Source organism: Danio rerio, chromosome 4, assembly GCF_052040795.2.
Source record: "Danio rerio strain M-AB ecotype USA chromosome 4, GRCz13ab, whole genome shotgun sequence".
In the NCBI taxonomy this organism is placed as follows: Eukaryota; Metazoa; Chordata; class Actinopteri; order Cypriniformes; family Danionidae; genus Danio; species Danio rerio.
The window spans coordinates 21359427-21372915 of NC_141024.2; the positions used below are offsets into that span (position 1 = coordinate 21359427).

Here is a 13489-nt window from a genome sequence, read left to right on the forward strand (position 1 = left end):
TAGAAGTATTTTTAATTATTGCTTGTCTTTTACTATTAAGTTGGCTACAATATTCCCCAGTCCCCAGATAAATTGTTGTGAAAGAGAAGTCCATTCCATCACCACAATATTTTGGTAATAAGCCTTTTTATTTATTTATTTGATTGTTTATTTGTTTTCCCTTTTCAGTATTATTACTGTTATTATTGCTAGTTTGTGGTATGTTACACACATTTTTGTAATTCAATTTAGATGTTTAAGACAAGCAGCAACCTCTCGCTCTCCCTCGTGAAGCCAATACAGAACTAAAACTGCAATTCATCGACTTGCCTTTGGGGGCTGGCTCCAAGAAATCCAGATGTTCTCTGACTGCAATGATAAATTGGCTAATTTTACAGCTGATAAAAACATATTTACAGCTTGGTACAAAAGATAGTTTTGGTGCATATAGCTAATATTACCCATCATGATAACTGTGTATAATGAGTTAAATTATGTCTGCATAATTAAGGGCGTGGCCCCTTGAGTGACTGCTAGGTCCCAATGCTTGCTGTCTTGTCACCTCAGCTGATTCTGGCTGATTCGCCACAAAACTTGGCATACATTGTATTTTGTTTTTTGTTTTTTATGTGGCTTTATAAAATTAATTGTCTTTTGGAATTATTTCCTACAATTATCAGATAATTTGGCATGCTATTTTGTGACCATTCTCATTGTCTTCATTTCCAGTGTGAGTGAAATTATATACTTATATACCATCTCTGTAAATATATTTGTTTTATTTAAACTCATTTGTCATTCATAATTTTCTTTAGAACTGTAATGAACTTCCGAATCTGACAGATTGATTAGCTGTAGGCTATAAAACATTCTTCTGAAACGTTATCATACAGTGTTATGCCTGTATTTCATAAATAACCTTGCATTTAGTAACACAACAAAGTACATGTGGTCAGAACACAAACAAATAGCAATTGAATGAAGTATTAAGCGCTTCTCTCAAAGAAAAGTCTGGCCACGCCCAGTTGTTGCTTCATTTGTGCTATTCAGAAATCTATGGGTGACGTCATGGATACTACGTCCATATCTTTTACAGCTTATGGTTTAAATCTGTTTCATAGGCAAGAATGAAATTCGATGAGGCCATCGGCACTGGTCTAAAGCAAATGTTAAGACCTTATTAATATATTATTTATAAATAAAAATATATTCCTGTTGTTGCCTAATGTTGTCATTTTTACATTTAAGCCAAAGATAATAAGAAATTATATTGTCTTTCATTGTTCTCTTTGGCAGCGTGGTTTCCAACTTGCAAGCCCCCAACAAACTCTCACTTAAAGGGCGTTATAAGGATACTTACTTCTAATTTGAATTGCCAAGAACAACCAGTGTAAACAGTTATAGAATTTAAATCTGTCCAAAATATACACCATTCACTTCCGTCATAAGTGGCTTGGTATCCACTAAACTGGTTCCCCTCTTCCGTTTTTCTCAGTGCTGCACTCATACACCCAGGATTAGACAACCCTCACTCTCTCTCTCAGGCCTTTTATAGGCCTCTCCCCACGCGCCAGTGCCCACCCATGAATGATGAAGTGCTGGGTCATTCATAAGGCAGACATGGCACAGATTAGCACCGCTGTTTATGCTCTGGCAATGCCGTGCCCTGTTCCCCACTCAGGCCCTTAATTGGGCACCACACACTCTGGCTTCCTGCCGGCTCTAGCTTCCCATTTGGTTTTCGTCAGCAGGCCATAATGAAGAGAAATGAAGTGAGTACTTTCACCTCTCAGCACCGCTACTTAGCCACATGGTCCCTGAAGTTTAACTTCGAGTCTCTCAGGCCACAGCTTGGCCAATGGTGAATATTATGGGGCCCCTGCAACAATAACAACATGGTGGTCTTGCTCTTTTAACAGGGTGCTATCAGTAATATTGCTTCTAATGGCTTTATCTGCTTGACACATAAGCAGAATGGGATTTATTACCTGTAGACTCCTTAATCCAAAACGACGTGTTGCTCTTGCCCTTTGGAGGCAAGTCAGAGTTTGATAAGCTTGTCACAATAGTTTACATCCAGTTAATCTGGTACTAGCCCAGGCAAAAGAGTTTGTTCAAGTGTACAAGTACATGTGTAAGGGGAGAATGGGAGTGGGAGCTCAAGACAATCTGAGTATGTTGACGGAGGTGAGATTGTCGTGCCAAACCTAACATAGCACTGGACGCTCTTCCAGAGGCCGGACCTGCTTCCTGGCCAAACACAATACATCCAGTGTTAGAAAGCACAGCATCTCATGTAATCATGTCCTGGAGGCCACACGGTTCCAAGAGTTAAGCTAACAGGCACCGAAATTCTCTGCTTAAACTATTAGATTCAGAGCATTTGGCAAGCAGAAGCCAGATGTTATTGGCTGCTAGATTAATAGACTGTGAGACTGGATATTGATTATCATATTTACATACTCCTGAGATATTAAGTGGCCACTTTGTATCACAACTTTTTTTTACTTATTGCTTTTTAAAGTTTTGATTACTATACCTAGAAACTTCACTTTATCTTAATACTTCACTCCATCTTAAATGTCTTTGAGTTATAACTGCTGCTGAATATGATACACAAGCTCAATTTTATGCCTCATTTATTCATAACGCAATAGCACAAGATGATTAGAACTTATTTGTACTTTCAGCGTTGTTTTATTTTTATGAATATGTAAGGGTAAAGTACATCCAGACGGTTCTAAATGCAGAATAAAGCTGGACAAGCTTAAAGCTTAAAGCAAAAGGCTTTTGTATAAGCTTCAAGATGTACTTCATCCCGCTTATTACATGGCTCATGCCACAATATTTATAAAATTATATATTATTCTGACTTTCCTACTAGTTTATCAATTATCTAGTTAAAGGCAAAGCTGACAAAAATTTAAATGTGTCAAGATTATGCCAAACAATGTGATTGTGTAAAACACCTTCATAACTGACAAGCATATAAATATGAATGTGAATGCATATTTATTAATAGTCGAAATGATTCAAAGTACCAAGTTGAGTCTGTGTTATTAGTTTCAGTGGTTGTTATCTGGATAAAACAACTCAAACTACTACAAAAGCCCTGACATGGTCTAACATGATCGTTGTAGGATGTGTTGTAAGAAATTTCTGCTAAACAAGTCATTTACACTTTGCTCCGTTTTATCCGTTTTATCCTGTGTTTTTATACGTTAAGGGTAGCATTCCAAGTGTACAAGAGCTTGGTGAATATTCAAAATAAAGTTGCAAATACTGTTAAATATGTGTGTAACAGTAGACAGAAGTCAATGTATGGTACATACTTTGGTTTTGGGGCTTGATTGGGGAGTTTGGTTTGGTACATCAAGAATAATAACAAATCCCCAGTGCTTGCTTTTTCTGTTTATTTGGAACAGGCAGAGTTGTTGTGTCACAACCAGCTACAGAACTGAAAAAATATTAAATACAAGATACAATAGAATGATGAAAATGCATAATTAGGAGACTGCTTATTAAAGTTTTAAAGGTTAAGCCCAACCCTCTTCTAAAACCTTAGAAAAACAGCAATTGTGCATAAGATTCAGTAAGCTTCAAAACTGAAACCTCTATTAATAATCTGTTTTAATCTTTCTACGTCCATCCATAACAGTGGGTGCAGCGGACGACAACTGATCAGTCTTGTGCGTGTGTATAGAAGAAATGGTATTAGACAGAATCTTATATTTGCATTGTTCTTTTATGTAAACATGGTAAACGTTCAGGCTGGTCCACAGGATCAATACAAAGATTTGTCTTTCACTAGGGTCTTTCAGGAATCAGTCTCATGATATCTGCTGCTCCTTGACAACCTCGGCATCTGCTCAGGATATGGCCTTGTCCAGAATTATGGATACCATAGCATCATTTCTTCAGAGACCTTGGATCGCATCAATGGCTCTGGATGAGTTCCCCAGGTGGAAAGCTGGTGTTTTGCTAGTACAGGCTTTACTAACAAAGAGTGCATGAAAATCACCCATCCTACTTGTATTTTTCTTTTAACCTCTCTTTTAGAAAGCATAATACGATTCAAATCCACACTACGAAAGTGCGCAGTCATTTACTGCAAAGTTTTGCTCAGCAATATTATGTAGCTAACGCTTCTAGTCTAACTATCTCTCTAACATCAATCACTAAACTAAGTTCACCTAATATCTCTGCACTAAAACGTCTTTCAAAGAAGTTCAAAAGAAAAAAAAGCCCCTAATCTTAGTGAATCTGACATTTGAATAGCCTTAGAGCAGAAAATGTCTTCAAAGCAGTGATCTCTATGCATGGTTGATTAGTAATAGAGGATAATGCATATGATGTAAATACAGTATCTTGTAGCTAATGAGTCAGAATCCATTAGAGGGGTCTTTCTTCTTGCATCGTGGCCACTTGGGCATTTTAAGTTTTTAGAGGAAGGCGCAGATTGAGTCTCTCAGAGCTGCTGATTACACAGAGCAGAGGCCCATCATAAACACACTGCTGCAGATGAAAGAGTCGTGCACTCTGCTCAAACACACACAAGCCTCTGATCTGCACAAGCGCTGTGGGTAAAACCCCATTAAGCTTTCAGCATGCTCACATACATGGGCCAAAGTGCTGACTCTAACCCCTATTTAACGACACCTATCTGTTAATGAGACGGAGTGAAGAGGGAGAATTTATCTTGGTGATGAATATCAGCATTTTCATCACAATGTAGAAGCTCACCAGTATTTATATAGATTTGTTTGCTTGTGTCATACGCAATTGTAATTGTTTGGGTTACAGCTATATGATGTTCCTGATCAGTAGGTCAGCAGCTGTTTAAACTTGTTGAAGAGAAACAGGAAGCTGTTTGATATGTTTGTGTCACAAGAGATAAACTGTATTGAACAGCTTTGTTTTTTGTTTTTTTGTTTTTTTGGTGTCTTCATTTTAAAGGGAGTTATGTATGTATTCAGTACTGGCTGATAAGATACATTTATTTGTCCGAAGTGTCCTGAGCTGATCTCTAACATTGGTATTGGAGCTGATTAAGGCATTTTTAACTGATTATTTACTTACCAGCAGTTGTAGCACAAGTGTTGGTAGCAGAAAGTGTAGTTTGTAGTAAAGCAAGATGGTTACCAGAATTAATTCCTTTCAAAAGTGTATGAGAAATGGCTAAATATATTTTTCAAAAGTTTTTGGACAATTTATATAATTAGCAAATGCATTTTACACACCCAAATGTGTTTCATACATATCTGGATGTAGATGACCAGAGCGTAAAAGGTGTGCCTTTTTATACACTCACTAACCATTTTATGAGATACACCTTTCCAACTGCTCGTTAACCCGAATTTCTAATCAGCCAATCTCATGGCAACGACTTAACGCATTTAGGCATGCAAAGATGGTCAAGACTGTCTGCCGCAGTTCAAACCGAGCATCAGAAAGGGGAAGAAAGGTGATTGGAGAATGACTGGGATTTTCATGCACAACCATCTCTGGGTTTACAGAGAATGGTCTGAAATGGAAAAAAATATCCAGTGTGTGGCAGTTCTGTGAGCGTGAATGCCTATTGATGTCAAAGGAAAATGGCCAGACTGGTTTGAGCTGATAGAAAGGCAACAGTAACTCAAATAATTACTCATTACAACCGAGGTATGCAAAAGGCATCTTTGAATGCACAACATGGCAAACCTTGAGGCGGATGAGCTACAGCAGCAGAAGACCATACCAGGTGCCACTTTTGTCAGCTAAGAACAGGAAACTGAGGCTACAAAACACACGGGCTCTCCAAAATTGGACAACAGAAGATTGAAAAAATGTTGACTGGTCTGATGAGTCTTGATTACTGTTACAACATTCGGATAGTAGGGTCAGAATTTGGTGTCAACAACATGAAAGCATGGATCCATCCTACCTTCTGTTAACAGTTTAGGCTAGTGGTGGTGTAATGGTGTGGGGGATATTTGTTTGGCACACTTTGAGCCCATTAGTACCAATTAAACATCATGTCAATGACGCAGCCTACCTGAGTATTGTTGCTGACCATGTCCATCCATTTATGACCACAGTGTACCAATCTTCTGATAGCTACTTCCAGCAGGATAACGTCATAAAGCGCATCATCTCGGACTGGTTTCTTGAACATGACAGTAAATTCACTATACTCAAATGGCCTCCACAGTCACCAGAACTCAATCCAATAGAGCACCTTTGGGATGTGATGGAATGGGGCATTCGCATCACGGATGTGCAGCCGTCAAATCTTCTGCAACTCTGTGATGCTGGTCAATATGGACCAAAATCTTGGAGAAATATTTCCAGTACGCCACAAAGGATTAAGGCAGTTTTAAAGGCCAAAGGGAGTCCAACCCAGTTCTTATAAGGTGTACCTAATAAAGTGATTGGTGAGTGTACATACTGTATATTATGAAGTGTATCAAAAAGAACAACTTTACTGAAAGGTTTTGATTCAAATGTTGACTAGTTTAGAAGTTTAGAAGTTTAGAAGCTGAATTTTCAGCATAAATTTTTTTCTGTGGCATCTCAGGGCCTCATAATCTGAAACCAGAGACTAATTACATATAAAACATATTACATATTACATATTCTTTAAATATTTGATGTCAAAGATATGCTGGTTAGGATCGGTTTGCTGGTAATCATGAGCCATTCTGTGCATTCATCCATCATGTTCTTTATATTTAATGGTTTGGTAAGTTATTCTAAAAAATCTTGGCAAGAACAACAGCATCAAACATATGCACCCTGCTTAAACAAACAACATGTATCACACTCTTTCTAAACATCTGTGGGCGTTGCAGTCAGACGCTCAGACCAGCCTGTGTTATAGGCCTGAAGCGGTCAGTGCTCAGACTGGGCTCAGAAACCGCAAACTCATCAAGACTGTGCCTCCAGACGAGCGGAGAGCAGTGAGTGTTTGGAGTAATGAGCTGGAAGACGGTTAGCACACAGCACATGGGAGGCCTCCAGTAATGACCCAGTGTCTCCACATCTGGAGCTGCTGAGCGGAGGCCGGCGCAGGGAACAGATAGTGGAGAACCAAAGGAGCGCAGCCTGGTATCCCTAGTCTTTAATCAGAATCCCTCTGTCTTTCTCTTTCTCTATGAGCACAGATCCAGTGTTATGAGCAATCTATAATGAGCAGGAGATGCTGCCACAGGTGACAGCGCGGCATGTTTATCGCATGGAGATACTGTGGATGAGTGTTGTTTACAAGGGGCGCATGCTGGTATCCACAAGCTGGACCCTCTAGTAGAAAAGAATGTTTAAAATAAGAACAGATGCAACAGGCCTGTTTACATAAAGAGAGAATGTGTTGTACACAGTGGAGGCATGAAAAATGGAATTATTGAAATGTTGTGTAATGGATTTAATTTAATTTAATTTAATTTAATTTAATTTAATTTAATTTAATTTAATTTAATTTAATTTAATTTAATTTAATTTAATTTAATTTAATTTAATTTAATTTAATTTGTAGGCAATAAGTGTGGGTGGTGATGATTTATTCAATCAGGACCACTTTAGCAAGTTAGAATGTATTTAATGAAAAATTTATTTTTGAGCGTATGGTGGTTCTCGCTTCATGGATATTAGGTCATACACCAGTTCTGCTTTAACCCCCAGAACATAAGCTAGACAGTCTGAAGGTGCACAAATATATTTGAACTTTTGAAAAGGGAGGGAGGGTTGTGATCTGTTATTTAGAGCTTAATTACCTGAGCTGTACTGTATGCCTTTCATACATGTACCTGGTCTAATAGTAGAATGGCGGTGGTTGGAGCAGATAGTAATCTGATTGCATCAGCTGATGGCAGCACTATGCCTATAATAAATTATTATAAAGTTATTATTATAATTATGCTGTTATAATATTGTAAATAATATATGTCTTTATGTATTTGTTTGTTTGTTTGTTTGATTGATTGGTTGATTGGTTGGTTGGTTGATTGATTGATTCATTGGTTGATTGATTAAATAGAAGATATACTACAAGTAAATGCAAGTTTTTTTTGACTGGTGGATAGCACATTTTTTTTATTACTATACGAGGTTAGGTTTAGCTGCTGTTTGTCAGCCACCCATCCTTGGCTTTGGTGAATGCTTTTACCCTGTAAGGCATTGGATGGCTATGACTCCATGCTGTTTGTTATACTCAACTGGTGCCAGGATAAGCCACCTTGGAATGCAAGCTGGTGTTAGTGTTGATGTGAAAAGGCTACTCATTGATGATCTAGCAGTGTGTGTGGAAGTAACCTGTTATAGTTAGATATCCCGCCTCAGAGAAATGTCACTGGAGCCTGTCTAGTCTCTCTAAATAATCTACCTGTGGGAGTTTGAGCTGAAGCTGTGTGAGTATTGGTTATATGATTATGTAAATTTAAGTCTATCGTTATTATTTCTTCGATTTTTATCTATGCTATGTTTTTGGACCATATAATCCAGTCAGTCTTGCAGAGGGACGGACCTTTAACAGTTTGTCAGTGTTTGTTATGCTGACCTTGGCTTCATACAGTAACTGCTGACTCCTGGGCAGCTGAGTGTTCACTGATCTACTATTGTGCTTGTCCATGTTAGTATTATTCTATCGGGATCGTTATTGGGACTGAGCCCAGTGTAGTGGTGGCCTCTTCCTCTGGTTCAGATTGATGGCTGACCTCCTTTTCATGTTATTTTTAGGCCACAATAGGCACATTTGTAGTTACTGAACATCCTTGCTGCTTGCTTATTGTTCTGGTTGGTAAGAGAGCATTAATTCTCTGCTTGAGTTTTATCAAAACCAGCTGTAAAATGTTTCAGAGAAGATCAAATCATGAATCAGAGATATGGATTAAGACGTAGATTGATGTGGGAAGAAAAATTAAGCTGATACAACTTCCTTGATCTTGAAATAAAGAAGTATGGGGGAGAGGAAACTTGTTAAAGTATTACATTCTTGGAATGATTTTGCCAAAGTAGTTTGGTGTGATATGTGATGACCTTTCTAAGAACCTGGTACATCTGTTTGTTTATTTAGTTTTCATTTTATTTATCATAGACTTTTCTGTATGCTATTATATCTGATTGCTTAGCAGGCTTCAGAGTTTGACTGTTGTACATAAAAAGGTGACCACTAAGCAGGAAGGTGGCACCAGTCTTTTTGGTTGAAAGTAGATTTCCTTCTGGGAAGCAGGATGCAGCTTTAATTCAATGTTGTGTTGTTTCCACTCCTTTTTGGGATGTGGCCAAACCACCCGCTAGAAACATGTTCTTCGAGCAGCTGGAATTTCTTTGACGTTTTTGCTAAATGTGTGTTTATAAGTTTGCCCATATAAAAAGGGATAGTTCACATTCCATTTGTTCCGACCCCTTTGAATCTGAAATGGAGCACAATTGCTTCCACTAAAATGAATTGTTTCAATCTGTTTCACTACTTGTCTCTATCATGGTGGCCTTAAGGGCTCAGCACTTAAATAAAAAAGAAGGAACAATGACTAATATATTCAATAGATGTTCTTCCATCACCTCTAACCTTGTCAGGTCTAGATACTCTGTGATTCACTCCAGACTAGGAGTCTTTGCAAGGATTAGCATGGTTGGAGAATCTTGAAGTACTCTTCTGATGCTAATGGTGAAGAATGAATACTGTCATAGCACCACATCAAGCTTATCTTTGGAGCCTGTAGCCCATCAGGCAGAGAGTGAGAGCCTATGGAGGGCGTCAAAGGTTGACTGGGGAGTAGGAATCCATGACTCTAGCACCCTGTGTGTGTGTGTTTTCTTTTCCATGCCATCCTATATGCAGAGGCGAGATAAGCATGTGCTTGCGGTTGGGACCAGGTGCGTGACTATCACCACTCAAGGGATTTGTTTTGACATGGGAGGGTCCAGAGGGGATGCAAGAGGGTCAACCCATCTCTTGTTCTGTTTTGTAGTTTTTCTTTCTACCCATTTCTCCCTGCTTGTTTTCACAGTGAGTACAGGCCACTCTCTGACATCAGGTTCCACGCAGGGATGTTCTGTATAATCAGAAACCATTGCTTTGGTTCTGGTTGGTTATGCTGTTTTGAACCACTGGGATTTGTTATCAGAAATACGCCTCAGGCCTCTCACAAATACATGGAAGAACATGGGAGCAAGTAAGCTGGAAATTTCCCCAAGCATGATTTGGTTCATTTTATTATGCTGAACCCCTGCTTTTATCCATGAGGGGGAAAAGCATCTTAGCAAACACAGTGGCAAATTTTCTTCCAAGCTCTTTCGTGGAAATCAGCAAGTTGACTTAATCACACGCTATGATCCTTGGCCAGGAGGTTTGAGTCTTGAGATTCTGAGTTCTTATTTCCTCTCTTGGGTTGTGGCTTTTGGGTCTTCCATAGTTCTCCCCCAACCCGAAGATCTTGAGGTTTCTCCCTCAGCCCACCCTTTCCCCAAGTCCTGTTGGAATGCCCTTTTCACTGCCACAAGATACTCCACTGTGGCTTTGGAGGCCACCTAGAATGGAGCAACTCTGCTGAACCCACATTCAGAAATAGAGATTGAGGCTGTAAATTTAGCTCTTGTCAGAACTCTTTGACTTTTCCAAGGAGCACTGCCCCTACCCAATCTTAAGACACATTGTTTGTTATTGGAATTATGGTACTTCAGAAGGTACTGGCCGCAGTTGTCAACTGTGCCTCGCAAAACAAGCCTGAGGGAATAAACTCTATCATTACCATCATCGCCCTGCGGCATCAGCAACAATATTGCTGTCAGTCCCATCAACATCCTCATCATGTTTTATGATCTTTGTCCCCACTTAACCAGCTCGCTAAGAGTATAGGCTCTGATGTGGAGAAATGCGGTTGAGTGCATGAACAGCACACTAGCCATGACCTATCAAGTTCAGATGGAACTGAACCTGGTGGTTGCGTTCCTTCTGTTGATTTTGGCTTCTCTAAAGTAGTTAGAGGTAGACTTTTAGCTCTTGTTTTACTGCAGTACATTCGGAAAATGCAGGTAGGTGGAAGCCTGTCATTCAGCAATGCTTTCTCTTGTTGAACTTTGCAAGGCAGACATTCAAATTAAATCTGGGAGTCACTGCCCAAGTAGCGATGCATTTTGAAAACTTGTTTAAATCCAAACTTTTTCCTGGAGCATTCATTACATTGTATTCTCAGAGCATCTTGAAGCCTAAAGAAGAAATCACAGCACTTGTTTTGGACATGAAATTCTATATTCCTTTTTTTTTTAAATTGAAGGTAATGGTATAGGTATCATTTATTGCTTCATAGTATCATAGATTGTATTTTAGAGCAAAGATGAACTAAATCATTGTTCATCATATTTTTCAATAGATACGTGCACTTGAACACACAATAATGTAAGCTTGGTTGTTTGAGCTCTGAGTTAATCATATATGGTATTAAATAAACTGTAGATGCTCAGAGTAGGATTAAGAATTGGACTTTGCTGTGTTAAAGTGTTCCGATGTGGTGGAAATCCTTGCTGTTCTTCCACACATCCCTGCTTTTAAACTGAACCAGATGGGCTCTTTCCATATAAAACTTTCACTCCCTTTTAAGTCTCACACCGGGCTAACGGCTGTTAAAAACCATGGTACATGTCATATTTTGCCCACTTAATAAAGTCTTTAATACATCACGGGCTGCTCAGTTTCACACTACAGTTGAAAATCCATGTAAAGGCACTTTGCCAGGTATGAAACGACAGCTTAGTGATCATGGGTGATGATTCCTTGTGTTCATTGGAAATTAATCATATCTCTTGAGCTAAACACTAGAAAATGCCCTGCTTATTTATTTGACATGAGCTATCAGGGAGGTTGGTGCCAGTGCTGTCAGCAATACTGATTTTTCCCTCTGCCCCTCTTGAATACTTTTTAAAATGTCTGACTCAAATTCTTTTGTCAGTCCACTGTCTCCAAGCCTTCCTGTCTTTCTAACTATTCAAAAACTATTTCCGTAAACTGGGTGGGGATGATTGATGATATTACAAGGATATTAAATTGACAACACAAAAAATGAAGCAAGAGAAAGTAAATTGGTGGTTGACAGCTAAATCCAGGGAACTAGACAAACAGCTTTAGTGTGGAGTGTTTCCGGGATTAAAGAGAGTAGACCTTCTCTAACATCTGTTTGTGTTGGCCGTTTCATATATACAGACTTACTTTAACTCCAAACAACCAAACGTTTCCCCTGTCTTTTAAATGTTCTTTTTACTCTTATTCTTTCATCACGACATTCAGTTGTTCCAGCTGCAGCCAGTGTGAGGTATCTATGTCCACCGTTCTGAGCTAGGCTACAGAGAGGCTGTTTTGACAGTTGGAGTTGGAGTGTGACACGCTGCTATGGAATGTTCTGTAAATGACAGAGTGGGAACCAGAGATTTAGGTCCATCGGTCTGTGTGTGTGTGTGTGTGTGTGTGCGTGTGTGTGTGCGTGTGTGTGCGTGTGTGTGTGTGTATGTGTGTGTGTGTGTGTGTGTGTGTGTGTGTGCACGTGTGCTTGTGTATGCATATGAGAGTTATACACTCAGTCTGGGTAATCAGGCAGTGAGGAGAGCAGAATGGTGGTTACCTTCCAGGGAAGTTCACGCCCCCGAGAGCTGTTTGGTTTTGTAGTGGCGCTCTGTCAGTGAGGGAAGAGGAGGAGTGGAAGAGAGAGAGGAGGAGGGAAGAATGTGTAGTGGAGGAGCCTTCTCAGTTACTGAAAGCAGCACACGCTGTCGGTAACAGAATGAGCGTGTCCACGCTCTCTGCCGCTAGCTGCACACTCTAAAAAAACTATCGCCCCCCTCCCATTTCTTACAGCCCCTGCCAGACATCAAGAGCAGACACAAGGCACTCTCTCTTTCTCTCTCTCTCTCTTTCTCTCTATCTCTTTCTCTCTCTCTCTCTCTCGTGTGAGAAAGCTGCGAGAGACAACTCCTCCACTTTTTTCCCCTCCTTATTTCTCTCTGGGACTTGCGCTCTGAGGGACTATGCCGGTAGTTGGTGTTGCTTCAAAACTCCGACAGCCAGCTGTGGGGTCCAGACCCATCCACACTGCACTGCCCATCCCCAACCTCGGGAGAAGCAGCATGGCACATGGGCTGGCACCTAGGAGCTCGGAGCTCAGGGTCACAGAATCTCCCATGCTGTCTTGTCAGCTGTCATTCAAGACGGAGATCCACGATAGGAGGACAAACTTGGTTCCAGCTCCAGCTGCAACTTTGGCACGGAGCAGCAGAGAGGCAGAGGAGAGCAAGATTTGCAAGGTCAGTAAGACTGATGATGGCTTGTAATACATTGATGCGTGTGTTCTATGCAGGTGGATTGCATATTATGTATATGATAATGCTGGGTAGAGTTAGTTCTTTTATTATTATTATTAATTAATAGTGAAATTAGATTTGTTGTATATTTTGGAAACCGATCAGACAGATGGCTGGTGGACCACTGCATAACTTTAGCAGGTGTCATAGATGTGTTTTGCCTGGATATTTGAATTCTAGATGTTAG

The 13489-nt window shown here is 39.8% G+C and overlaps 1 protein-coding gene across 37 annotated transcripts in view; it reads left to right on the forward strand.

Moving 5' to 3' along the window:
• nav3 (neuron navigator 3) overlaps positions 1–13489 on the forward strand; it is a 367745-nt gene that overhangs the window by 177188 nt on the left and 177068 nt on the right. For 35 of the 37 annotated variants that reach the window (XM_087247448.1, XM_087247451.1, XM_087247454.1 and 32 more), the window contains exon 1: positions 12691–13245. The exons of the other annotated variants lie outside the window; for them this stretch is intronic. In XM_087247448.1, coding sequence (XP_087103574.1) covers positions 12970–13245 — 276 coding nt within the window. In that variant the 5' untranslated portion in view covers positions 12691–12969. Of the gene's footprint in view, positions 1–12690; positions 13246–13489 lie in introns of those variants that run through there. 37 annotated transcript variants of the gene reach the window in all.